This window comes from Phacochoerus africanus, chromosome 15 (assembly GCF_016906955.1).
Source record: "Phacochoerus africanus isolate WHEZ1 chromosome 15, ROS_Pafr_v1, whole genome shotgun sequence".
NCBI classification, from domain to species: domain Eukaryota; kingdom Metazoa; phylum Chordata; class Mammalia; order Artiodactyla; family Suidae; genus Phacochoerus; species Phacochoerus africanus.
In genome coordinates, this window is record NC_062558.1 from 81,124,483 (window position 1) to 81,152,321 (window position 27,839).

The following is a 27,839-nucleotide window of genomic DNA, read 5'->3' on the forward strand; positions in this document are numbered from 1 at the left end:
TCAGCATCCCTGAGGGTAGGACTCAGACATCACTATTTTTTCTTTCTTTTCGGCCACACCCGAGGAATATGGAGGTTCAGGGGCCAGGGATCAAATCTGAGCTCCTGCACCACAGCAGGAACTCCAGACATCAGGATTTTTTAACTCCCCAAGGGATTCTGATGTACAGCCAAGACTGAGAAAAGTGGCCAGGAGCAGGGGTTGTCAAAGTGGGACTCCTGGGCCTGCAGCATTGTCATCACCTGGGAACTTGCTAGAAATACAAACTCTAGAGTCCCCGTTGTGGCTTAGCAGGTCAAGAACCCAATATAATGACCGTCAGGGTGCAGGTTCAATCGCTGGCTCCACTCAGTGGGTTAAGGATCCAGCATTGCTGTGAGCTGCAGTGTAGGTCACAGATACAGCTAGGATCTGGCATGGCTGTGGCCGTGGCATAGGCCAGCAGCTGCAGCTCTGATAAGACCCCTAGCCTAGGATCTTCTATATGCTGCCAGTGCAGCCCTAAAAAGGAAAAAAGAAATTCAAATTCTTGGGCCAGCCCCAGGCCTCCTGATCAGACAGGAGGGAGGGATAATGAGCATTCTGTGCTTTCACAAACCCTGCTGGTGATCCTGGTGCAAGCTCGAGTTTGGGAGCCCCTGCTCCAGAGCAGGCACCAGCGAACTTCTGTAAAAACCCAACAGTCTCTGTGCAGCCACTTGCTGTTGCGGTGGCATGAAAGCAGCTATGGACAGCACACAGTCGTGCACCATTTGCTTACTTGCCCTGCCCTCATACCATCTGACTGAGAGACACACCCTCATAAAGGCAACTTCAAGGAGCAGACTTTGCAGCCCCAACATCACCCCAGAAAAACCTTCCTTGGGGTGAAGCACATACCCCTGATGCTCCTAAAGGAAAGAGGTTAAACCAACCCCTCCCCTCAGAACCCCTGCCAGCATTTCCCCAACCCTTCCCTGGTATCTACCTCTCCATGCCAACGAAAGAAGTGATCAAAGATGTTCTTCAAAATAACAAAAAACCCAGGTGGGATCAACTCTTTTTAAAACATATTCGTGGCAAAAAACAATGTATTTACAAACCTCCTGCTCAACGAGGAGGTAGGCTGGGGTGTCTGAGAGACAGTGGCACCCCCACACACAGACTGGCCAGCCAAGAGCCTAGCAGTGGGGTGACTGTCTCTATTATGGCAGGGCCTGGAAGGGGCCAAGGCCATCCAACCAACCAGTGAGGAGAAACCAAAGTGGGACCAGGAGCCTCCATCTGTTGCCCAGACCACCCACCAAATGTTCATCTGCAAGACCAGCAGAAAGGCTTCAGGGCCAGCCCAGGTTCCTCTCACTGGCTCACACGCATGCACATGCACGCACGAGCACACCACCATGTATGATGGACACACCCACCTACACTTTTCAATCCCCAACCTGTGTGATTCAGCCCACAGGCCCCGATTCTGACTAGCAGAAGCATAACAAGCCTGCGTCCCCCTTCCCCACATTTAGGCCCACAGGCAGAACAGGGGGCAACGGGACAAGCAGGCAGTACAGCCAGGGACTTGGGAGCTAAGGGTATGTCTCAGGCAGAGGACGCAATGGCATCAGGGTGGTGACCCTGTCCATTGGGCCAGCAGGGGAGGGGCACGGTCACCACCTCTTGTCGAAGGTTGTCCCGTGGGTGGCGAAGGCCAGGCGCTTCCGGAGCTCATTCCTCTCCCGGGTCATCAGCCGCAGCTGAATGGACAGGTTCTCCACCTTCTCGTTCACTTGCCGATCAGTGAGCAGGGGCGGTGGGGATGGTGCCTTCCCAGTGGTGCCTGCAGGAGGAAGGTGACAAAGTGAACTCACAGCCCCTCACGAACATTCACCCAGGCCCCACCAGCTGCCGAGCACAGTCCTGAGCTCTCAGCTTGCACTCAAGCCTCACAACCACCCTACCTGGTGGATCCTGTCACACCCCCTCTCCCAGATGACACCACTGTGTCCAAGAGTAAGAGGAGCATCTGGGACGGGAGCCCAGCAGTCTGGCTTCAGCATCTACATGGCCCTACTACCTTGGCCCTGGCCGAGGACCCTGGTGTCTTCCTCTCTCCCCAACCTGGCTTTGGTGCCTCTAGGATGGAACCATTTTGACCTTAATCTTTGCATCCTTGCCTGCTCAGCTAACACCATCTGACACCCACCCCTGGGCACAGAGAGGCCAGCCTAAGCCCTGAGCAGAGTGAAAGACATGGCTTGAAGAGGAAGGCACAGCTGCAGCCCAGAGAAGCTGGCAGAGGACGAAGGCAGTCAGCTCCAAAGCTGAGCCCAAGGCCTGTGTCCCGTCCTCACCTGATCAGGGCTGACAACGCTGCACAGCTCCCGTTTCCAAGCTGCCCGACTGAAAGACCTGCCCAACCAGCCCTGGTGTGCAGCTTGGAGAAGGCTGCAGGGAGAGCCTCCCACAACCAAGCTAACTAGTTCAGGTAAGTCCCAGAACCTCTGACCAGGCCCTCATCACCTGCCACCAGGACTAGATGTATCCAGAAGGGAACCCCATGCCTTATGCTATTACTAAGGGACAGCAGCAACTACCAGCACCTCTACAAGACCCCAATCTGTTTCTCAGAAGACTGCACCTCACTCAAATATCCCAGAAAAAGAGACATTCATGGTGCTTTTATATTTAACTCTGTCCATATGTTCCCCTGAGACTTCTAACCCTCACAATCCTCAGTGGCGTCAGAATAACCCACAGCAGTCATTCCATTTTATGGATGTGATCCAGAGGCTGACTCACCCCAGGGACACAGTATTTGTCTCCCCAGTAGCCCTGGGATGTGCAAAGCGCAAGATGCACATCTTCTGACTCTATGTCAACGTGATCACCGTCCCCCCACCTACCTTGGTAGGCTGATTTGCTTTTGCAAACTGAGTGTCGGCCAAGGTAGGTACTGAGGTGTGGCCTTGCATCTTCCAGGAATACTAAGGAGGATGGAGAGTTTGATATGGGTGACAAGCCAGACCATGGTCTGAGGCAGGAGACTCAAGCTCTCAGCCCAGTGTTATCCAATGCTAGTACCCCAACCACTGAATCTAATACCCCTCACCATGTTATTTTAAAACAAGCACCATCGTAACAACTGGGATTTCCGTGCTCAGGCCAGACCTCTGGGGCTGGAATGTTCTCTAAGGTGGGGCCCAGCACCAGCATTTCCCACAAGCATCTCCCTGCCTCCATGGGTTCCATACCACAGCCTGAGAAGCCTTCCCCTGCCTTTCCCCAAAGACCCTAGATCCCTACCCCTGCCCCTAGGAGTTTTGGAAAACAGGCTGGTTACAGTTCTGTGCAGGCTCAGTAATGTCTTCCTCTCCAGCAAATGCAGGCATTTTTATGAGATCTAGTTCTATGACCACCATCTGATTTACACTAAATTACCCAGATCTCTAACATGTGCCTGACACCCCTTCTGAAGAGGCCTACAATCGATTCATCCCCAAAGGGACATGATCTGTGGAGGACTGACAAACGCAACTCAGTCAAAACTAACCCACATAACAGCAACAAACACAGATGCCCCAGGCATTAATTTAATCTTCCCAACAACTCCAGAGGTGCTAGGAATGTTATCATCTCCATTTCACAAGTCAAAAGACCAAGGTCCACCACGGTTGGGGAATCAGCACAACCTTGCACAGACAGTAAATGGTGCCCAGGATGGGAACCTGGGCACCTGGATTTGGAGCCCCTGCTCTTTGCTGCTGTGCCTTGCAGCCTCCCGAAGACAAGCATGAGTAGCACTTACTCTATGCCTGGCAGTTTCTGAGATGCTTTTCTTACACCCATCCCCTTAAGGAAGATACTGCTGTTATCCCCATTTTATAGGTCAGGAAACAAAACCTCATAAAGGTTAAATAATGGGTCCAGGTCACCAAGCCAGTAAATGACAGCATAGCATATGGAGTGCCTGCTCTCTGAGCCCAGTGCAGGGTCTCAACCTCAAAGTTCTCAAGCGTTTTGATCTAAGGACCTCTTTACACTCTTAGAAATGACTGAGGACTCCAAAGAGCTTATGTTTATATTTATCTAATAATATCTACCAGCTTGGAAACTAGTACGATAAATATTTACTAACTTTAAAATAACCAAACCCATTACATATTCACATAAGATTTTTTTCTGAAAATTTAACTATTCTTTCCATCACAAAACAAAAAACACAGTGAGAAGACTGGCACTGCTTTGCATCTATGTAACACTGTTTGATGCCTGGATCAACAGAGATAGCTAAAGACTCACCTCTGTGCAACATCACACACTGGGGATGGAGCCTTTAGAAAACTCTACAGTGCAGTTTGTGTGAGGATAAGAATGCAAGAGGCAGGTGACATCTTAGCGTCATTATGAAAACAGTTCTGACCTCACTGGCCCCCTTAAAGGACCTCAGAAGTACCCAAACCATGCTTTGAGAATGGCTGAACTATGCAATGGTCAAGTTCAATAATCAGAGAAACATCAGATCTCAATTTTAGAAGTGAAAAGCACCACCAGCCCTAGCAACCTGCCTCCAGGAAGGGGAAGAATTTTCACCCCACTTTACAAACGAGACAACAAAGATGCATCACTTGGCTTCTTGTATGCTGGAGAGTGTAGCAGCAGCAGGACAGAAGTAGCAGTCATCAGACCTGTTACCACACACAGCCTCTGCCTCTTAACTGCCTCTGTAGCTGGCAGGACCTGGGAGCAGCCGATCAGGCCGACAATGATGTGAGTGTCAGTGTTTGCTGACCACAGCCTGGGTGTTAAACGCACCTGGGTCCTCACCTCATTAAACCCCAGAGTACCTTCCCAGGTACATGCTGTGATCACCAGGTGAGTAACTAACACCCAACAAGACTGCAGAGCTAGGAAACTGACAAACATCCATGCGAACCTGGCCCCACCTCCAGACCCAGGGTCTTGTCCACTACCCTGCATGGTCTCCTGTTTCCCCTCCCTGCCCCAAAGGCTTAAGCATACACGAAACACACAAACTAAGGCCACCCAGGCCTGCAAATCCAACACATGGCAGGCTGACTTAGGGAAAATGCTGCCTGGGTGCCCCCGTCTTTTCACAATAAGGAAGCCAGAGGGCAGAGGAGGGCCACAGGGGACCTCGAGAAAAATCCCAAGATGTGCTAAGCCAGGAAGTCCCAAAATAACAGCAAGTGTTGCAGAAAACCCTCTCCATCTCCATTCAATTAAAAGTAAAGTTTTCCTCTTTTTACTTGCATCTCAGGGTTAAAGGACATTCTGAAATAATACAGTCCTTCCAAGCAAATGGTTGCCAGAATCCCCTAAATAGCCACCAAAATTGAACTCCTACACAGCGAGGAACCTGACTACTTCATAGAAAAGCCTATCTAATCTCTCCTTGCAAAATTATTCTGTGTACTGAGTTAAAATCTGTCTACTTCCCCCACTGACCCTAGGTCTGCCCCCAAGGGCCACGAGGTACAATTGCAATTGCTCTTCGATACAGCAGACATGCAAGTCTTTGAAGATAACTACCATGTCGCTTTATCACTACCAGAATAGCTAAAATTTAAAAATGACAACACCAAATGCTAGCAAGGATGCAGAGAATCTGGAATTCTCAAACATTGCTTGTGGGAATACGAAATCATACGGCCACTTCAGAAAACACTCTGACAGCCTTTTATAAAGTTAAACATGTACTTATCATACCACCCAGCATCCCATTCCTAGGTATTTACACAAAAGAAATGAAAATTTATGTTCACACAAAAGCTGGCACATAACTGTTTACAGTAGCTGTTAAATGGGTTAGAGATGGTGTTACACTCAGTGGAATACTTCTCAACAATAAAAAAAAGTACTTACCATCCTGCAAACCACTGTTGCACACAAGCGCAAGGGCAACGGGAATTGGTAACATGCTATGCTGAGTGGAAGAAGCCAGACTCAAAAGGCCACATACCATATGATTCCATTTACATGACATTTGAGAAAAGGCAATACTACAGGGGCAGAAGACAGTCCAGTCATTGCCAGGGGCTGGATGTGAAGGGAAGAAGGCTGACCACCAAAGTCAGAGAAGTGAATTCTTTACAGTGAAGAAACTGTTCTGTATCTTAGCTGTGATGACAGTGAAGTGACCAGCATGTTTGTCAAAACTTATCATACTAGACACTAAAGAGGATAAATTTTACTGTATATAATTCATATTTCAACAAACATGACTTTAAAAAAACTTTTGAAGTTTAAAAAAAAGAAAAAGAAAGAAAGAAAAGAAAGAAGTTCCCACTGTGGCACAGTGGGTTAAGAATCCGACTGCAGGGCTCCAGTCACTGTGGAGGTGCAGGTTCAATCCCCGGCCCGGTGCAGTGAGCTAAAGGAGCCAGTGTTGCCACACCTGCAGCATAGATCACAGCTGTGGCTCAGATTCAAGCCCTGGCCTGGGAAATTTCTTATGCCACAGATGCAGTCATCAAACAAAAAAACCCGCATAGACCTTAAACAATCACTCCAGAAGAAGTGTGACTGGTGAAGAGGTGTGGACTGTCACCCCCACTAGTCACAATGTCTATAGTAAACAATTTCAAGAACAAACAAAATTAAAACCAAAGTCAAATGAGTTGTCCACAGAAGCCTCAAACTCTACCTTTCCTCAGTTGTTCTTCTGGATTCAAATGCAAAACTGTCCACTCTCCCATCACTTTACTACTTCCTCTTCCCAAATCTGTAACCCACTTGAGAAGAATACCAACTTTCTTTTTCCTTTTTGGGTCCAGGATAAGATTTAGTGGGTTTGGATTAGAATAAAATAGCCCTCAAAGGAGTGCTAGAAGATGCCAGAAAAACTGGTTCAGGCCCTGGAGCTTGGACAAAGAACTCCTCTGGGCCTTGGGGTGAGAGGAAAGCAGGCAGAGGGTGCAGAGCCCCATCCGCCATCACCAGTCCTTGCTCCTCCTCCCAGTCACCCAGGCTGATGCAGCCTCCTCCATGGTGCAGACCACTGAGGCTCAGCCAGCAGCCTGGCAGCTGAGTAGTCTTCTTGGCCATAAGCTTCTCTGTCCTTGGCTCCCTCATCACCATGCTCCAGCTGACCCTGAAGGCCACCTCCTAATCTTATTTATAACTAGACAGGTCACAGCTCTGCTTCAGAGCCCTATGGGCCCATGTACCAGAAGTTCCTGGAGAAAATGGTCAGGTCGAGTGGGGTGCCCATGTAAACTTCCTGGCCTCCTCCAGGCCCTGGCTGTCAGGAGAGGCGCAAAGCAGTAGAAGATGATCATCACTGGCTGCAGAAAGCAAAAACCAAGCCAAGCCTGCCTCCAGCCCAGGAGAGCCAGAGCCATCAGAGAGACATGATCCCACGTCCTGAACAACTGCTCCAGAGAATTTATTAGAAATGTACATCTCGGGGAATTCCCGTCGTGGCGCAGTGGTTAACGAATCCGACTAGGAATCATGAGGTTGCGGGTTCGATCCCTGCCCTTGCTCAGTGGGTTAACGATCCGGCGTTGCTGTGAGCTGTGGTGTAGGTTGCAGACGTGGCTCGGATCCCGCATTGCTGTGGCTCTGGCTAGGCTGGCAGCTACAGCTCCGATTCGACCCCTAGCCTGGGAACCTCCATATGCCGTGGGAGCGGCCCAAGAAATGGCAAAAAGACAAAAACAAAAAAAAAAAAGAAATGTACATCTCGGGCCCCACTCAGACGTACTGAATCGGAAACCCTGGGGAAGAAGCCAGCACTCCCCTCCAGGCAAGTCTGATGCCTGATAAAGTCTAAGAATCTCTGATCTGGACCAAAGTTTCATTTGCTGGGCAGGGTATCTTTTTTCTTGTTTTTTGGCTGTCCAGTAGGCACTGCATTTAAAGGCATTGCCTCTTGATGAAATGCAAGGAAGGTCCAGTGATGCCCGCCTTGGTTAGTACAGGACTGGGCTCCTCCCAGGACTTAAGAGTAGAAGGAAATCAGATTCTAGTGCAGCAGCTGCAGCCTTGCCCAGTTCCCAGATCTCTCCCCAGATAAGCTACATGCTCTCAAATCCTTAACTCAGGATCAGCTTTGCAGAAACTCAAATCAAGACAGGCAGCGATGGCCTGCTGCTTTCCAGGCTGCCCCTGCATCTGCAGTGTCATTCCTGGAAGACCCCAGTCAAGGGCCACCTCCTCCTTAAAGCTTACAGTGACACCTCTCATCCGAAATAACTGCTCCTGGAGTTCCCTGGAGGCTCAGCGGGTTAAGGATTTGGCATTGTCATTGTTGTGTCTGGGCCACTGCTGTGGCGCGGGTTCGATCCCTGGCCCAGGAACTTCATGTGCCACACGTGCAGAAGGAAGGGGAGAGGGAGAGAGGAAGGAAGAGAGCGAGAGCAAGCAAGAGAGCGAGAGAGAGCGAGGAAGGAAGAAAGGAAGAAAGAAAGGGCTCCTTCCTCTCCTTCCTTGTTCTACACAGGCAAAGTGGCCAGCCCTTTACCTCTCTGGTGTTATAGTCTAAATGCCCGGTGTACCCCACCAAATTCCTATGCTGAAACCCTAACCCCTCAAGTGAGGTATTAAGAGGTAGGACTTCTGGGAGGTAATCAGGCCATGAGGGTGAAGCCCACATGAATGGGATTAGTGGCCTTATAAAAAGGACCCCAGAAAGTTCTTCCTCCTTCTGCCATGTGCAGTTACAACAGGAAGACACTGTCTATGAATCAGGAAATGCCCCCCACAATCCCCGACACTGACTCTGCCTCAATCTTGGATTTCCAAGCCTCCAGAACTGTAAGAATTACATGTGTGTTGTTTCTAAGCTGCCCAGTCTGTGCTGTGATAGCAGCCTGAACTAAGACACCTGGCTAACCCATAAGACCTGGAGCCAGGCCTTCCTGTGATTCCTATGAGTGCTAAGCACAGGCTCCAAGAGGACAAGATGTTCCCATCCATCTGATGACCCAAGAGAAAAGAGGCCCTGGATCCAATGGGACCAGAGAAGGAAGAGTCAGAGGGCACGAGGTCAGGGAGCAGCCCTGCCTCCACGCTGACTCACCCCCTCTTCCTCCATCAGTCAGAAGCTGCATTTTCAAGGAATCTTTGCTGGGATGGGAAGGAAGCCCTTTGTCTCCTTCTTCTGCCAACAAACTAGATCATCTTTCTCTTTAATAAGAAATCTTTTATTATTTCAATTTGCATGAAAATTAAGCCTCCTTTTACAAATGCTGCCCATGATTTGTCTCTTCTTAAAACTTTCCCAGTTAGAGACATATAAGAAATAAAAGGCACCTGAGAAAATGGGTCCAGATGAATGAGGAAGAAAAAACACTGAATGTCTAAAATCCCTGAGCAGATCTATGAGGCCTATCGATGGGTAGGTTACCTAATAATGGGCTACATGTGGTGGCAGAAGCCTTGAAGAAGTCACATGTGCTTAGCTGATGAAAACTGCCTGGAAAGACATAGCAAACTTTAAGGCTGCTGATGTGTTGTTAGTAGCTTTGGGCTAGAGAGCTGAAATGGGCAGACCTTATGGGAACCTAACGCCAGCCAGGGGGCCAACCAGACAGCACCTATGGCATAGAAAACACTATACCCAAGACTCCACCTACCAATTTCCTCTTATGCCGAAGGTAACTTTCTGTTCTTTTCCCAAATGTTCTTGGTTAGGGAAATATATGTGGGAAAGTGGAAGCGATATTTTTATTACTAGACCTTGCTTTTCCTTAGGTTCATGGAGAAAGACCGTAACAAACAAAAGCAGCCAGTCTCCATTTGACTCACCAGCCCCTCGGCCAGGGCCGTGGAGCGCCTGAGACAACCAGGAAAGGAAGTGCTCTGCCCATCATTATGTGAGGCTGAGCCAGGAGGAATTCCTCCAGGAGGTGCTGCAGTGGGCCCATGGCCCTCTCCAAGGGACTGGTCCAAGCCAGCCAGAGACATTCTAGCGCCCTTGCCAGGGTGTAGGTTAGGCCAGCTCATCTCTAACCAGAAGGGCTGTTAATGTGGATGCTGGGCCCCACCCTCAGAGCTTCTGAAGCCCAGGAACCTGCATTTCCATCAAATGCCTGGGTGCTGCTGGTCCAGGGGCCACATTGCACAAACCACGGTTTGGGTATAGACCTGTGACGGGGCACTAGGGACTGTGCCAAGACCTTTCCGGGGAAGGCTTCTTTTTCTTTGCTTATCAGGAGACTCAAGAGAAGATGACCTCTTTCATCCTCTTTTATCTGCTCTGTCCAATAGAGTAGCCACCAGCCACAGGTGCTGCAGAACACTTAAAATGTGGCTAGTGTGACTGCTGAAACTAGTGATTTAAATTTTATTTCATGTTAATTCATTTGAATGCAAACAGCCACCCGAGGCTAGCAGTTCCCATAATGAACACTACAACCCTTGACACTGTCAGGTCTAGACATGATGGCTGACCCTTGCCATTAGCCTGAGGAGACCCCACAGAGATTCACACTCTGATGTACTCAGCCCACCCTCCACACTTTTCCCACATGAAATCACATTCCTTTGCTGTTTAAGGCAACATAAGCAGGAATTCCCTACTGCTGCAGCCAAAGGCCTTCTGGTCAATACCACCATGGGTATTTGCAAGTCAGCCTGAAGGAAAATGGGGTAACTCACTCCAAGGTCAATGTCAACTGAAAAAAGAAAACCAAGAGCAGGAGAACTTGGTGATCGGTTAACTGGTGAGGTTTTGACCTAAAGGTGATGCAACCAGGTCTTCCAGTATCCAAGACCAGGGCACAGACAGAAAAGACCAGCAAAGCACTGCTCTCAGCCTGCCTGCTAACAAGTATCCAGGACACTGTTGACCCCTCTGTCCCAAGAGCCAAACGGTGGGTCACTGACCTGATGCTCCTTCAAAGGATATAAAAGTCAAGATGCACAAAAAATATCTTCCTATTTATGCCAGAAATTCCACCATTAACAAGACTTCCTGGGGCTGGAGGGATAAATTAGCAGATACACATTACTATGTATCAAATAGATAACCAACAAAGATCTACTATATAGCACAGGCAACTATACTCAATATTTTGTAATAACCTATAAGGGAAAAGATTCTGAAAATACATATATGTAGACACACACACGCATATATATATAACTGAATCACTGCGCTATACACCTGAAACTAACATGATACTGTAAATCAAATATACTTCAATTAAAACAAAAACAAAAACAAGGAATTCCCTGGTGATCTAGTGGTTAGGATTCAGCACTTCCACTACTGTGGCCCAGGTTCAATCCCTGATCTGGGAACTGAGATCCCACATCAAGCCACTGCATACTGCAGCAAAAAAAAACCAAAAAAACAAAAAACAAAACCCATAAACAAAACAAAACAAAAAAACAATACTTGCTGTGGTTTAAGCAGTACTTCCCTTTGGAATCTCCTTTTAAAATGCAAATGCTGGAATTCCCATCCTAGCCCAACAATAACGAACCCCAACTAGTATCCGTAAGGATGCAGATTCAATCCCCGGCCTGGCTCAGTGGGTTAAAGATCCACATAGCCGTGAGCTGCTGTGTAGGTGGCAGACGTGGCTCTGATCTGGCGTCGCTGCGGCTGTGGTGCAGGCCACAGCTAAAGCTCTGACTGGACCCCTAGCCTGGGAACTTCCATACTTCGAGGGTGCAGCCCTAAAGAAAAAAAACATAATAAAATAAAATGCAAATGCTCCTAGGAAAGGTAACCTTTAAGCCTTGAAGTGTCAAAGTGAATGCATTTGTCAGACACCAGCTAGATCACTGTACCTTATTCCCAAGGGAACAGGGAGCCCGAAAGGGTGAGGCAAGAGAGGTACACTAGGAGCTCAACCAGTTCAGGTTTACAAAGCCCCACCTTACTGCTCCACTCCTGACTGCCCCACCCATGCCCTTCCTGAAAGTCAGTACCATGTTCAAAAGCCCTACAGTCCCATCAATCACTGACTCTCTCGGGCCCAAAGCCGGCAGGACAAAGTGAACCATGGTCCCAGCAGAGTCCTTCCAGAACCCTAGACAGGACGAGGGGACCTCTAAGGGGCCAAATTGTGCCCCACAGAGGCTGAGGCCCCAATCCCCAGTAAATGTGAATATGACCTTATTTGGAAATATGGTCTCCACAGATGATCAAGTTAAGATGAACTCATAGTGGAGCAGGGCAGGCCCTTAAACCAAAGTGAACAGTGTACTGTTTTAAAAAGGAAATTTGGGGAGTCCTCTTCGTGGCTCAGCCATTATCGAACCTGACTAGGATGCAGGTTCGATCCCTGGCCTCACTCAGTGGGTTAAGGTTCTGACATTGCCGTAAGCTGTGGTATTGGTCGCAGAAGCGACTCGGATCCTGTGTTTCTGTGGCTGTGGCACAGACAGGCAGCTGTGGCTCCGATTCGACCCCTAGCCTGGGAACTTCTATGTGCCGCAGGTGTGGCCCTAAAAAAAAAAGTAAAAAGGAAATTTGGAGACACACACAGAGAACACCATGTGAAGATGAAGCAAATGGGGCAATACATCTACAAGCCAAGGAACCTCAAAGATCAAAGGCTGCCAGCACACCACCAGAGGAAGGAGAGAGCCTGGAAAAGATCCCTTCCTGGTGCTTTCAGAGGACGCATGGCCTTGCTGCAACCCTGATCTCCAACTTATAGTCTCCGGAATTGTGAGAGGATAAATTTCTACCGTGTGAGCCGCTCAGTCTATGACGCTTTGTTAGGGCACCCCAAGAAAACAAATACAGCCCCCTTAGTGGTACCCTTCTCATCACTCTGACCTCACTCTATTTACTCATTTGACTGCCTCCTCCATAGACCCTAAGACCCAAGAGCACAGGGACCACATCTGCCTAGTCACCCCTATATCGCAAGCCCACTGCTGGCACCCTGGAGGTGTTCTGTAAGTGTGAATCAGATTAACACGAGAGGACTGCCCTGGCTAATTCTGGAATCCCAGGCATGAGACTTCCCCTCTCTTGAGTGTCAATTTCCCCATCTGTCCATATGGTGGACCAAACAAAATAACCGGACCAAATGATCTCTGTGAGCCTGTCCAATTCCACAACTCCAGTTCTCACCACTGGAGGTACAAGTGCCCATCAAAGTCAGACCAGGATACAGAGCCTCACTGGGGCAGGGGAGAGGTCACAGAAGTACGGGAAGGCTGGGAGACCACGGCAACCCTCCTCTGGGCCATCTTCAGTGAAGTAACAGCAGGACCAGTTTCCCTCTACAGGTTCCCAGGACCCATGTCCAGAGAGACACATCCAACTCGGCATGGACTGGTGACTCCTGCCCCCAAAATAACACACTCCCAACAGGCTATCCAAAGGGGGCCCAGTCTCCTAGACGTGGTCACTGGGTACTGTAAGGCCTGTGGGGTCAGGGGACAACAGGCTCACTAAGCAGTCCTATGCCCTGACAAAGTGAAGAAATGGCAACACAGGTACCTCCCCAGCAACAGAACCAGCTGAAGATGATTCTGTGAATGCTCTGACAGGTGAGGGCCAACTTCCCACCCCATGAACCCAGCACTGCCCCAGCTCATACCCAGACCCCCAACAGTGTCCCTCCCAAGAGGGAGGGGGTTCTCCAGGAGTAGGGGTCCTCCAGGAGGGAGGGGTGCCCAAGAAGCCAGTACTCACCTACACTGCTGAGGGAGCTGCTGCTCTCTGAGTCTGAGGGCATGATGGACAAGACACTATAGGTGGAGCCTGGAAACAGAGAAGCCATTTGTTACTAACCCCAAAGGGGTCTTTCGTCTATACCCCAAACCACAGTCAGACCAACTGGCTGACTGGTCAGCACCTGGCTGAGAACCAGCACTGCAACAGGGACAAGACATGGGAACCATGGGGCCGGGCAGGGGAGGTGCAGGGCCTAGTCTGGTGCTTCTGCCCAGGCTTCTGGCTCACCTTCTGCCATCCTCCGACTGATCTATGCACGGGCAGAAGGAACCTGGAGTCAGTCAGCTGGCTTTTTGTTGGGGTGTCTGGGGAAAGGTTTAGCAATGGAGCAACATGCCCCTGGGTAACATGGGGTCTGAGGACTTCCTGCAGATCTGTATCAATGTGATTCTGGCTTCCCCAAAGGGTAACAGCCTAAGTTCAACATCTGGGAACTCTGTTCTTTGTGCCTAACTGTTCTGCCCCTAGGTTCTAACTGTATTCAAGCCCAGTCCTTAATAATTTGGTCAGTGGCTGCCCCCTTATTAAAAGTTACTCTTAAGATTATGAGCAATCGCACTGTCACCAAAGCCAAGGAGTAAGTAACATGCCTTCCTTTTTTTTTGGTTGACACTTATTCCTGGTGGCAGACACACAACCACCACAGTTTGAATTCAACTATCTTCAAAGCCAGAGTTTAGCTGCCTGGCATCAGGAAAAACCTCTGGGTCAAGAAACCCAAGTCTGAGCGCAGCTCTCGTCCACATGCAAATAGCTGGCCAGTGGCCTCAGTTTTCTGAATTGGTTTCTCAGTCTGTAACATAAAGGGGTTCAACCAGACAGTTCTAAAGGTCCTTTCCCCCGTCCCATTTCAGCAATTACACTTTCTATGATTAATAGAAACAAAGGTGTGCTTTGCTTATCAAGACTACAGATAACACAAAAGTAAGAAGACAGGCAAACCACCTCAGAGGCTGAATGGGAGTTGAAAAAAGCACAGCATGCAGAGATTGTGGGTCAAATAAAACAAAACAATGGGAAGAATGCAATGTTTTGTTCTTGGAACCAAAAGAACTATACAATGAAGGGATGTGTGTACTGGGCGAGAGTGGGTGAGCCAGAGAAGAGATTTTTGCAATAAAGCCTTTGAATGAGCCTTAGGGCTTTGGTGTTCGAAAGCAGCCAAGAATGAAAAAGAGCTTGGGCTCCAGGACCAGGAATGTGAGGTCAAATATAAGGGGTTCCCCCCATCTCAACTGTTGACCTCCACCCTACACCTGCACACCCCAGAAGGGAAAGAAAAGGGATGAAGAGATGTGGCAAGCAGGGGAGAAAGAAGAGACGGGAAACTCATGGAAGTCGGGGACAGGGAACCACCAGGGGAGAGGGAAGAACCAGAGGCAGGGGGAGGACTTGGGGGGAGAAAATGAAGATAATGCACAGAAGGCAGAGAAATGGACAGCCTGGTATAACAGTGTACAGGTGAGCTAGCAGGTGTGCCCCAGAAAAAAAGATGAAAGGAGAGAGGGAAAAAAGGGACTATGGTAATGGCAAAAAGTAGGACCGTGGCCAGGAGTGACCAGGGAACTCATTATTGCATTTCCAAAGAATCTCTGAAGAACCTCTGGGTGGATGGAAGAGGATGGCTCAGGGAACAGTCAGACTGTCCAAAGGGATTCAACTTGTTCAAATGGCCCCCAAGCAGCCCTGACACAGCTGGAGATGCTGGAGAAAAGCTGCAGGTCAGGGTGGCCTCATGGTCAGTGCTGCCTTGGACTGAGAAGACCTGGGTGGTAGGGCTCTTAGGACACATACATTAACCCTCTGCACACCTGGCAGGGATATAAGAGGTGCAATCTGCACATCCCTTGAAGGGAGAGGAACTATAAAACCCTGTGCAACCCTCAGAATCCTTGATCCCACTACAAAAGAAGTAAGCAACGTTCAGTGAGATACCTCCTGTCTTTCAACTTCAACCCACACTATTCATTTTGCTGCCCCTTCAATATCACTGCTTTTTTGTCTCAACAAGACAATGAGCATCACCAACTTCTCAAAGCCCTCTCTTCCCATATCATTAACATTAAGCAGTGCGTCAAGATCCATGAAGTAAAGTCGGGTGCAATTTAGCCAAACTACTGATATCTCAAAAAACAAGAATGCAACACAATGAAACAAGGTCCTACTGTATACCCCAGGGAACTATATCCAATCTTCTGGGAAAGACAGGATGTAAATGTAAAGAATGTATATATAGATAACGAATCACTCTGCTGTACTGGAGAAATTGGCACATTGTAAATCAACTATACTTTTAATAAAAAAATTTTAAACAAAGAAGAATGCAACACAATGCCTATTTTCTACACTCAATTGTCATTTTCTTAATTTTTTTGTCATGGGGAGCGAGGAAGGCTAGCCGGCTGGTGTGTTTGTGGACAGTTTTCGAAAGACGCCTACTCAGAAAAGCAGGCACAAATGCATTCTCCTACTCACACCTCTGAGATCTGAGCCCAGCCCTGCTTGTGACACCGTGGCCAGCACTCTGGTGCCTGCTCCCTGGAGAACGCCTTGCCTCTTTCTCATCATTGGCATCGGCAGAGCCCCATCTTCCAGTAAACCACCCCTCCCCTTCAAATCATCTCTCTCCTCCCCCATGGCAAGTTTCCACTGTTAATTAAACTTGGCAGACACCCTTCTCTCTTCCCATCTCCCCCCAAGCCGGGGGAGTCAACCAGCCAACCAACACACACTGTTCCTCTTCCCAGTCCCCTAAGTCCTGAAGGGGTTCTGGGGCCTGACCCGGGGACGGCATGACATCTTTATCTGCATCTCTGGGCATCACCTCCCCCAAGTCGGCTGCCAGGGCTCCTGGGAGCTGGTGGTGGGGCTGCCAGGGAGTGATTAAAATTGGACAAGGCCCAGTTTTTACAACGTTCCCAGGGCCTCAGACGTCATTCAGAGGGAAAAAAAGGCCCAAAGACGACGTTGTCTTGGTCATGCTTTGTCTCTGCAGCTATTGTTGTCTTAAAAAGCCTGTGTGGTCAGGACTGTCGGGAAAAGGCAAAAGGAGTCACTTTCCTCCAAAGTCACGCGGTGGCCTTTCAAAGTGATGGCTTCTGGGGGTGGGGCGGACGTCATCTACCTCTGGGGTTTCACAACCCAATCGGGAGGCTGACAAGGTCCCATCTCACCACATGCACTCCCCTGCCCCACACAGCCCCTCACTCTCGGCCACCTCGGAGTTCCCTGAAGGCACCTGTACCCCCAGCGCTGAACCTAAGGCACCCCCTCCACCTCGTACACAAAGAGTACTGGATGAACTGGAGCCAGCCTCCCCCATCCACCCCCACAGGGCAGTAGGGCACTGCCACTCAGGACAATCGACACAAATTCAGACAAGCCCATGGAGAGGTCCTGAGAGGACCCGAAGAAAGCTGCAGGATTGGGAAATGTTTCTGGGAAAAGAGAGCAGAGCAGGAGACCAGGATTTCTTGGGCGTCGGGAGCAGAGCGATGATGACACAAGGAAGTTCTCTCCCACGGCAGTCACCTGGGGACCTGGTCAAGGTGCAGGTTCTGACCATGCAGATTAGGGTGGGACCTGAGACTGCGTTTCTAACCAGCCCCCAGGGCATGGGGTCCACAGAGGGACTGGGCAAAAGGCACATCATGGCTGACCCAGAGTCAGCAGGTAGGATGCCCATGGAAGCTATGGCAAAGGCCCTGGGAGAGAGCTGGCGAGGCCTCAGGGCCTGGCCTGGGCCGCAAGCATTGTCTGTGTCCTTCTCAAGAGGCCAGCCCCTGCTAATTGTGTTTACTCTGTGACTCAGCCCCATTGGGTCATGGAGACAACTTCAAAAGAACTTCCAGTAAAATCACCCAAGCGATAACAGAACGCCCAGCCCTCCAAGGCCCCCTCCCATAGCCTGTGGGGCCCCTAACACACCCCTCCATTCACCTGGGGCAGTTAAAGGCCCCAGTGACTCATGCTTCCTCCCCATGAAATGGCCAATGCTGAAGGGGCTTGTTGCAGCCTCGAGCCAGCACGCAAAGTCCTCCCTGTACTCCAGGTCAGCCGAGAGACTGGCCTACAGCGCTGACCTGAGACAGCTCTGGGCACTGGGAGGACACGCACCTTCCCAAGCACCTGGGAAGGAGGGAGAAAGAGGCAAGCTGCTCTTCCCTGCGGGCTCTGAGACAGGGCAGGAGGTACTGCCTGGGGGCGGGGGGGCACATCACCACCAGGCCACTTGCCCTACCCTGGAGCCCTCCCCCAGCCCAGAATTGAACATACACAGACGGCTGAGGGTGTCGGTCACTCCTGTACCCACACATGTCCATCAGGGTCCTGGCACACTCCTGAGCTCGGCGAGCCTGGCACTGGGTCAGAACTGGTACGAAGAAGACTCGTATAAAGGGGCTCAGGAGGCTGCTCAACTGCTGAGTCCCTGTGGAAGCCCCTTCCCCTCTGAGCCTGGGGCCCTCACCTGCAGATCGAGGAAGCAGATGCCGACAGGGTGCCAGCCTTCTGGGTTCAACTCCCAATTCCGCCAATTAGCTGCTGCTCCTATGGTCAAACCATACCTTCCAACCCTGCTGTCCACAACCCTTTGCTTATCTAAACTAAAAGCTCTCTTTCAGGAGTTCCCGTCGTGGCACAGTGGTTAACGAATCCGACTAGGAACCATGAGGTTGCGGGTTCGGTCCCCGCCCTTGCTCAGTGGGTTAACGATCCGGCGTTGCCGTGAGCTGTGGTATAGGTTGCAGACGCGGCTCGGATCCCGTGTTGCTGTGGCTCTGGCGTAGGCCGGCAGCTACAGCTCCAATTCGACCCCTAGCCTGGGAACCTCCATATGCCGCAGGAGTGACCCAAGAAATAGCTAAAAAGACAATAAATAAATAAATAAATAAATAAAAGCTCTCTTTCATAAAATTACCCACTAGTGTGACGAGATTAAACAGTCCACAATGACAAACTGCTGGACTGTACAGCACTCACTAAATAATGAAGATGATGATGATGGCAGGAGCTAACAGGTCTTGAACACTACAAAGTGCCCAATGTGCTAAACTCTGCATGAGATTCCACATGTGTTGTCTTAGTTAATTCCCACACCAACCCTGAGGTTGTGATTATGCTGTTGTATAGAGGAAGAAACTAAGGGTTAGAAAAATTAAGTAACTCGCTCAAGGTCATGGTAGAGATAGAGAAGGGGCTGAACAGGGTGCAAACCCAGGCAGTCTAGCCCAAAGCATGTGCTCCTGACCCCAAAACACAACAGTGCTACCCAGCTTTAAGGTCTAGCAGTCCAGGAGACTTCCTGGAAGAAGGGAGAGAAAAGCCAGATTAGCCTGCAGGAGATGTAGGCAGAACCCATCCCCCCACGCAGGTGAGAAGTCAGGGCTGCCACTGCCCAAGGCCCCCTAGAATGGGCTTGCCCCCTCCCTGCCCTCCTGCACCCACCAAGAGACACTGTGAGCTGAGCAGGGCTTAGGAGCTAAACATAGGAAGAAAGAGAAGGAGATGAGCGTGGCTTTATGGGCCTGACATGTTGCTACTTCCTGCCCACCCCAACACCCAGGACTGTGCTGGGTACACTCAACTCCATGAGCTGCAGGGATGGGAAGGAGACAAGGGGGTGGTGAAAAGTGTCATGTGCTGAGCCCACCTCCTCTTCGCCTAAGGCCCGTGGGAGACGCAGGGAGGGTAGGCTCCTTCAGCTGCTGAGAAGCCCTCCACCAGAACCATGGGTCAGTGCAGCCATGTCCCTCTTTAGGGCCTCAGATTCCTTCCTTTTAATAACATGGACCCTGACTGTGGACATTGAGACCCATACTTGGAGGCTGACAAGCCCCAATATTTCAGGGAGCTAGGGGGTGATGGTGGCCCCAGAATGGAGCAGCCACAGAGGGTCAACCAAGAAATCAATCAAGAAAGTCCTGCTTCGGAGTTCCCGTCGTGGCACAGTGGTTAACGAATCCAACTAGGAACCATGAGGTTGCGCGTTCGACCCATGGCCCAGCTCAGTGGGTTAAGGATCCGGCGTTGCCGTGAGCTGTGGTGTAGGTTGCAGATGCAGCTCGGACCCTGCATTGCTATGGCTCTGGTGTAGGCCGGCGGCTACAGCTCCGATTGGACCCCTAGCCTGGGAACCTGCAGGTGCCACAGGAGCGGCCCTAGAAAAAGCAAAAAAAAAGACAAAAAAAAGAGAAAGTCCTGCTTCATGCACCTGATACACCCACCTCAGGGTGGGAAAGCACCTTCTCCCAGACACTCACAGGGAGGCTAGTGCTGCCAGACCAGGCTGGATGACAGCTGTCACCTGACCTAGAAAGCACAGAAAGAGGCCCAAAGCAGAAGTGCTTCACCAGAGGGAGGCTGGGCCAGCTGTCATTTACGCCCTGGAGGGTAGGGAAGAGATTGGGACAGACTTTAAGAGCCTCTGACTAAAATGCAATGATGAAGGGGGCACGTTCATCATTTATGAACATGGCCACGCCTGATGGGCACCCACAAAACAAAGAACACAGATGAGAGTGGAGGAGGGGCCAGCTGCAGTGTCACTGCCCTGCTACCCTCACCAGAGCTACACCTAGTATAGCAGCAAAGAGGCCACACCAAGATGGAACAGGAAACCAGAGCAGCACAAGCAGCCAAGCCTCCGGTGCTGCAGCCAGACACCCCACGGTGGGCACGTGTGCCCTGGAATGGCAGTCACGACAGACTGGCTCCCTCCTGCTCTCCATCTGGACTCCCTCCCCACGTATCGGTAAAGAGAGAAGAAGCTACCTCCTCCTACACGGACCATGACCAAGAAGCATGTACTGCCCTGTACCATCACAGGAACAAGTACAGTATATCACTGGTACAAGTGCAGGCTCTGGGCCACACCGCCTGGGCTCAGGCCCTTCACTTACCAGTGACCTTGAGCAATTTGCTTCCGCTTTCTGTGCCTCACTTCCTGGTTTATGAAAGAGGAAGAATGATGGGCTATGAGGAATGACTGAGTACAGAGAGGTAAAGCCCTGAGGACCGAGCCAGGCACACAGACCAGGGCTCCCTAAGCACCAGCTCTCACTCCTATTACCTGACCCTCAATCATGAATGTTCCTACCCAATATCTGACTCCAGCTGCCCACACCTGTTTTCTTCCCCTCAGGATACGGAGGCCTCTTCTCCCCTTTCACCATTCTGCCTGGCCATGGCCAATTCCAAGCCATTCCCATCCTCCTGTGCAGATCTCTGGTTCTCTGATTCAAAGAGAACAAGCCATAGTGATCACTATGTGTTTAGCATCATACTGGGCAGCACCCCAGGCTTCTCATGACCCTCAGTGCCACCTGCACGTGGGCATCAGTCAACTCTTCCAGAGAGATGGAGCGCTGGTGCTCTGCACAAGATGCCCCCCCTTGGTAGATGTGTCTGCCCGGGAACACAAAGCCCACTCATCCACCAAAGTTTTAGTGAACAAATGGGATGCAGAGTCCCTGACCTCATGGAGCTCACAGGAGTGCAGGTGGGGAAAGAAAGAACTAATAACAAATATAAACTACATCAGGTAGTAAGTGCTGTGAAGAAAACAACAGCAGAGTAAAATGGAGGGTGAGTGGGATGGGGTGGCGAGGTAGCTACTGTGGTACAAGGGCAGGAGAGGTCTGTCTCTCTGATAGGCCACACCTGAAGGAAAAGCAGAGTGCTAGAGGAAGACTGTGAGGCAGAGGAACAGCAAATGCAAAGGCCCTGGGATCAGACCAGAGGGTGGGCACAGCACCCCAGGCTGGAGAGGCCGGAGACATTCAGGCCACAAAGGCCAAAAAAGGCAACTGGAAAGGCAAGGTCTTGTCCTCATCAGCAACGAGCTGCTGTTTCTGTCTCCTCTTCCTTCAACTGCATCAACACCACCTCCACCTATGCTTTGTGTGGTGCCTGAACTATCACTGACCACCAAGGCAACTCAGTCTGGCTCCCCAGGACTCTGAGGTCACAGAGAACCACATACTTCCCCCTGCCCCAAGATTCCTGCTGAGTTTGAACCTATCAAGACTCCTGCCATAGGGATAGGAGGTACAAAGTGACTGCACAGGGGAAAGGGCACAGGATCAAGAGCTGGATGGACATGGGCTCTCCCTCATTTGGCCACGTACTAAGGAACTTCAAACAGCCAAATAATCTAGGGAAAAAAGAAAGCTGGAGGACTCACACTCTTCCTGATGGGCGATGATGCTGCAGTAATCAAAATGGTAGGGGGGAGGTTCTTACTGTGGCGCAATGGGATCAGTGGTGTCTCTGGAGTGCTGGGATGCAAGTTCAATCCCCAGCCTGATGCAGTGGGCTAAGTATCTGCCTTGCTGCAGCTGTGGCATAGGTCGCTACTGAAGCTTGGATCTGATCCCTGGCCTGGGAACTCCATCTGCCATGGGACAGCCAAAAAAAGAAAAATAAAGAGGAGTTCCCATTGTGGCTCAGTGGTTAATGAACCTGACTTGTATCCATGAGGATGAGGGTTTGATCCCTGGCCTTGCTCAGTGGGTCAAGGATCGGGTGTTGCCGTGAGCTATAGCGCAGGTTGCAGACGCAGCTAAGATACCACGTTGATGTGGCTCTGGTGTAGGCCAGCAGCTATAGCTCTGATTCGACCCCTAGCCTGGGATGCAGTGGTTGTGGCCCTAAAAAGACAAAAAAAAAAAAAAAAAGATCTGACTACAGCAGTTCGGGTCACTGTGGAGGTGTGGCTCCAATCCCAGCCAGGCCAGTGGGTTAAAGGATCCAGTCTTGCTCCAGCTGCGGCTCAGATTCAATCCCTGGCATTGGACGTCCATATGCCATAGGTGTAACTGGTTAAAAAAAAAAAAAAAAACCCACCGTGTGGTACTGGCTTAAAGGCAAACATACAGACCAGTGGAACAGAACAGAGAGCCCAGGGGGAAAAACCTCTGCATAATGGTCAAGTAATTGTTGACAAGTGCTAAGACCATCCAATGAAGAATGACTGTGTTTTTAAATGATGCTGGGAAAACTGGATATCCACATTGCAAAAGGATGAATCTGGACCCTTATCTAACATGAGTTACAAAAATTAAATCAAAAGGAATAAAAGTCCTAAAGATAAGAGTAAACACTATCAAAGTCTTAGAAGAAAATACAGGGCAAAATTTCAAAACAATGAATTTGGCAATGATTTCTTGGATATGACACCAAAGACACAACAATAAAAGAAAAAACAGAAACTTCAGGAAAACTTAAAAAATGTGTGAATGGAAAGACATTACCAATACAGTAAAAGGACAACCCAAAGAATCGGAGAAAATATTTGCAAATCAAATACCTAATGATAAATCAACATCAGTGTAGAAAACTTCTAAAACCCAACAAGGAAAAAAGATTCAAAAGTAGGCATGACTTTAAGTAAAGTCAGCCATACAATGAGACACCAACACCAAATGCTTTCACTGACATGTGGAATTTGAAAAAAGGACAGACTGAACTTCTTTGAAGAACAGATGCTGACTCACAGACATTGAAAAACTTATGGTCTCCAGAGGAAACAGTTTGGGGGTGGGGGGATGTGCTTGGGTTAGAGGATGGAAATCCTGTGAAATGGGATTGTTATGATCATTATACAACTACAGATGTGATAAATTCATCTGAGTAATAAAATAAAAAGAGAAAAAAAAAAAAGTAGGCATGACTTGATAGATTTCTCCAAAGAGATACAAACAGCCACTAAGCACATGAAAACATCACTAGTCATTAGGGAAATACTAATCAAAACTACAATGAGATGCTACCTCACACCACTTAGGGTGGCTATCAAAAAAAAAAAAAAAAAAACCACCACCAAAAATAGGGAGTTTCTGTTGTGGCTCGGCAGAAATGAATCTAAGATCCATGAGGATGTGGGTTCAATCCCTGGCCTCACTTGGTGGGTTAAGGATGCAGTGTTGCAGTGAGCTGTGGTGTAGGTCGAAAATGCGGCTCAGATCCCAAGTTGCTGTGGTATAGGCCAGCAGCTACAGCTCTGATTTGACCCATAACCTGGAACCTCCATATGCCAGGGGTGCAGCCCAAAAAATACAAAAAAAAAAAAAATCATAGAGAAAGTAGAACAGTGGTTGCCAGAAACTGGGTGGGTTGGGGAAAATGAGGAATTACTGTTTAATGGGGACAGTTTCAGTTTTACAAGATGAAAAACGTTCTGGAGATGGATGGTCATGATGGTAGCATTATGTTTTCAAAACCACTGAAAGTGACCTTAAAATAGTTAAGACGGGGCGTTCCCGTCGTGGTGCAGTGGTTAACGAATCCGACTAGGAACCATGAGGGTGCGGGTTCGATCCCTGCCCTTGGTCAGTGGGTTAACATTCCAGTGTTGCCGTGAGCTGTGGTGTAGGTTGCAGACGCAGCTCGGATCCTGCGTTGCTGTGGCCCTGGTGTAGACCAGCGGCTTCAGCTCCGATTAGACCCCTAGCCTGGGAACTTCCATATGCTGAGGGAGCGGCTCAAGAAATGGCAAAAAGACAAAAAAGAAAATGGTTAAGACGGTAATTTTTTTTTACTTTACCACATAAAAAAATGAAAAAACGGGGGGGGGGGGGCTTTATCTTCCTGCTTCTTCATTAAAGTGATCCAAAATCTTTCGACCTTCACGTGATCCACATGCCACCAAGCTTCACACAATCCTATAATGACTTTGATCAAGTAAAGCCCCAGCTCCTCAGTCCTAGAACTTAAGAATTCCTGAACTTATTGAACACATGAGTAAGAAAGCAGGGATGGGAGTTCTCATTGTGGCTCAGCAGGTTAAGAACACACCATAGTATCTGTGAAGACATGGGTTCGATCCCTGGCTCAGTGGGTTAAGGATCCGGTGTAGGTTGAAGATGCAGCTCAGATCCAGTGTTGCCATGGCTGTGGCAAAGGCCAGGAACTGCAGCTCTGATACGACCCTTAGCCCAGGAACTTCCACACGCTGCATGGCCATTTAAAAAAAAAAAAAAAAAACTTTAGGAAACTGTTTCCTCCAGCACCTATAAAAAGAAAAGGCCTGGAAATAAAGAGGGCAGTTAGAATGCTCCCACAAGAGCTCCCCTGAACCACCTGTGGGCTGGGCAGGGACACAAGAGACTTCAGAGGTGGGAGGTGGGAGGATGGAGAGAGTAGGTGGGAGGAGTGGAAGACGATGCTGGGTCGCAGTGTGCGGGAAGGTACTGCGGTTGACAGAGGCAGAGAACTGAAGAAGTCTGGTTAAGAGGGATGATGAGACACTGCTGAGACCTGGGTTGAAATGTGCTAATGGAAACTGGACTCTGGAACTAGGGAGAATAGGGAGAAAGTTTCAGGCGAATGCAGTCCACTTGGGAGTCACCTCAGAGACTGGAGGATGTGAGTGACAAGACCAGAGTGGCTAACTAGTAATGTGAAGTTCCTGGCTAAGAAAAAGGGAGGGAAAGGGAGGGCCAGATCTAGGACATCCTAAACAGCAACCATGCTGGAAGCACTGTTCTAGGCATATATAGGACAAGATCCTGGCTCGTGTGACCTGTGAGGACAGGAGAAGGACCTTCTGGAAGAGACACAGGAAGCCCACTCAGAGGAACAGGAGAAGAAAGTGAATGAAATCTAGAGAAGACAATGGGTTAGAGAGTGGTCAGAGGGGCTGCTCTGCTAATCAAATGCTGAGGTAGAACACAGAAGGCAAAGAAATAACTGATGGGGTCATCTGGAGGTCAACCATGTTCTGCCAATAAAGTAAGGCCACTGGTTGGCTTTGGTTGCTCCACCACAATCGAAGGGCTTAGATTAGACCAGAAAAGGCAAGAGGTTCATCATGAAAGAACCACCATGTCTCCTGCCTGAAGTGCTGTGCTGAAAGAGCATGAGGCCACACCTGGGCTCACTGGGAAAGGGGCCAGTGATGGATTAGTGATGTCTGCCAAGGGCAAGACAGGAGGCACACATGGCTCCTGGTCTGGGTGGTTCCTAAGGGCCAGTCCACACTATTTCAAAGTGCTCAATTCTTAGCAAGCTTATGCTAATGAATTACTGATCAGAATGAACTCTAAAATCCAATCTGTTTCTCCAACATTTTTAAATGGCCAGGACCAAAAAAGCCCTCGAGGGAAAATAAAAGACCAATGATCTCTTCCCATCTACTCTTTTTTGAGGTCCTGAGAAAGAGTATAAAGAAGAGTTTGGCCCTTCAGGGGGGCTCTCAGAGATCTAGGCCCAAGCAGATGGCTTCTTTTCCATCCAAGAAGAGCCCTAGGACACTTTATGCACCCTTTTTCCTGGATAAGGTGACATGACCCAGAAGGGTTCACCCTTATTGTCACAATGCTTTTGTGGATTTTGAAAAGGTGACCTCCAGAAGCAGGTGAAAAGAAACAACAGGGGCCTTTCACCATGTTTTACAGAATGGACAGCTGCACACACTTACCTGCAGCAATCTACTTAGGAATCAAATGTTCACCTGTGTCTCACCAGAGCAGGGGTGAGGACCTTGGGCTACAGACCCACTGCACCAACACACTCAAGCCATATGTGCTCTTCTGCCAACCACCTCCAACCTCCCACCAAATAAAGGTGAACCATCATGGGCATCCTTCTCCCCTAAAACCCCACAACAAAGCCTGCCATCATGTTTCAGCTTCACACCTATTATTTCAGCGAATCCAGTGCTCACATTTACCTTAAACTTGAGGGCATAACCAATCTTCTACTTCAACGCTCAGAAAACAGGCCCATGGCCACTCTTTCTTTAAACACAGAAAAAAGAGCTGTGAAATCTGGTCACAGAATGTCTTCAAATTGCCCCAAAGCAACCCCAGGAAATAGGGAAGGATATTTCAAATGCACAAACAGGGGTTATCATTCACACAGGCAGGTCTCATGAAAGAAAGTTGATCTTGATAACTAGAGAAGCTCTGTCACTATTTTGTGCAAGGAGAAGGAAAAAAACAAAATCCCTATCTACAGAGTACAGCAAATGAAACCAAGGCACAGCATCCCCCAAATCTCCCGGTCTCCCCCTAGCTCCCAGTGCACTAGCCACCTGCAGGTAGCCCCTGGTGGCAAACACACCTGGTGTCTTCCAGTCAAAAGGAAACCCCCACGCTGGCATCATTGTGCCTGCCGCCCCTGGCCCTGGCACAAGGTTGCCGCTTAGTTAAAGCTTGAAGAGTAAGTGCTGGATCCCCGCTTTCGGTTACACTTCAGCCTGATCAGGAGCTTACAGGGCCCCTATACCACCCAGGCCTGATGTCCTGCAGATGTCCAGAGGAGACACACTAAGCCTGGTCACATGGCGAGCTGGAGTGATCAAAGCCAGCTTCAAGGTCCCCTCATCAGTACAGAACCATGCACAATAGAAATAAGTGCTATGAAGGGCCAAATATGTACCCTCCAAAATTCTTATGTCAGAGTCCTAACACCCTAGTATCTCAGCATGTGACTGTATCTGGAGATAGGATTCTTAAAAGAGGTAATGAAATAAAATTAAGTTCAGTAGGGTGGGCCCTAATCCTTGTAAGAAAAGAAAATCTGGACACAAACAGGTGCACACCGTGGAGGAAAGACTCTGTGAGGACACAAAGAGAAGACAGCCATCTACAAGGCAAGGAGAGAGGCCTCAGAAGAAACCAACCCCACCAACACTCTGATCGGGGACCGCTAACCTCCAGGACTACGACATTAAACAGCTGTCATTTGAGCCCCCCATCCCACCCCCACCCTTCTGTCTGTGGTACTTTGCTACAGCAGCCCTACCACACTGATTTAGTTGCTACCTTGCCAGGCTCTATGCAGCCCTTTCTAACACAGACGTTAGCCACAGGGAGAGCCACGGTAAATCACCAAATGAGTATGTTATCCTACTTAAAACTCAGAGCAGGGAGTTCCCATCGTGGCGCAGTGGTTAAGGAATCCGACTAGGAACCATGAGGTTGCGGGTTCGGTCCCTGCCCTTGCTCAGTGGGTTAACGATCCGGCGTTGCCGTGAGCTGTGGTGTAGGTTGCAGACGCGGCTCGGATCCCGCGTTGCTGTGGCTCTGGCGTAGGCCGGTGGCTATAGCTCTGATTGGACCCCTAGCCTGGGAACCTCCATATGCCGAGGGAGCGGCCCAAGAAATAGCAAAAAGACAAAAAAAAAAAAAAAACAACTCAGAGCACTCCACGAAAAAGGTATTGCTATGAGTCCCAGTTTATAGGCAAGGAC

At 49.4% G+C, this 27,839-nt stretch overlaps 1 protein-coding gene across 2 annotated transcripts in view; it reads right to left on the minus strand.

Annotated features, from left to right (window-relative positions):
• Positions 1–27,839, minus strand: part of DLG5 (discs large MAGUK scaffold protein 5) — a 127,772-nt gene that overhangs the window by 63,007 nt on the left and 36,926 nt on the right. The window contains exons 2-3 of one of the 2 annotated variants that reach the window (XM_047760123.1): positions 13,604–13,672; positions 1,651–1,813 (exon numbers count right to left, since the gene is read on the minus strand). In XM_047760123.1, coding sequence (XP_047616079.1) covers positions 1,651–1,813; positions 13,604–13,672 — 232 coding nt within the window. The remainder of the gene's footprint in view (positions 1–1,650; positions 1,814–13,603; positions 13,673–27,839) is intronic. The other variant, XM_047760124.1, reaches the window with a different exon arrangement.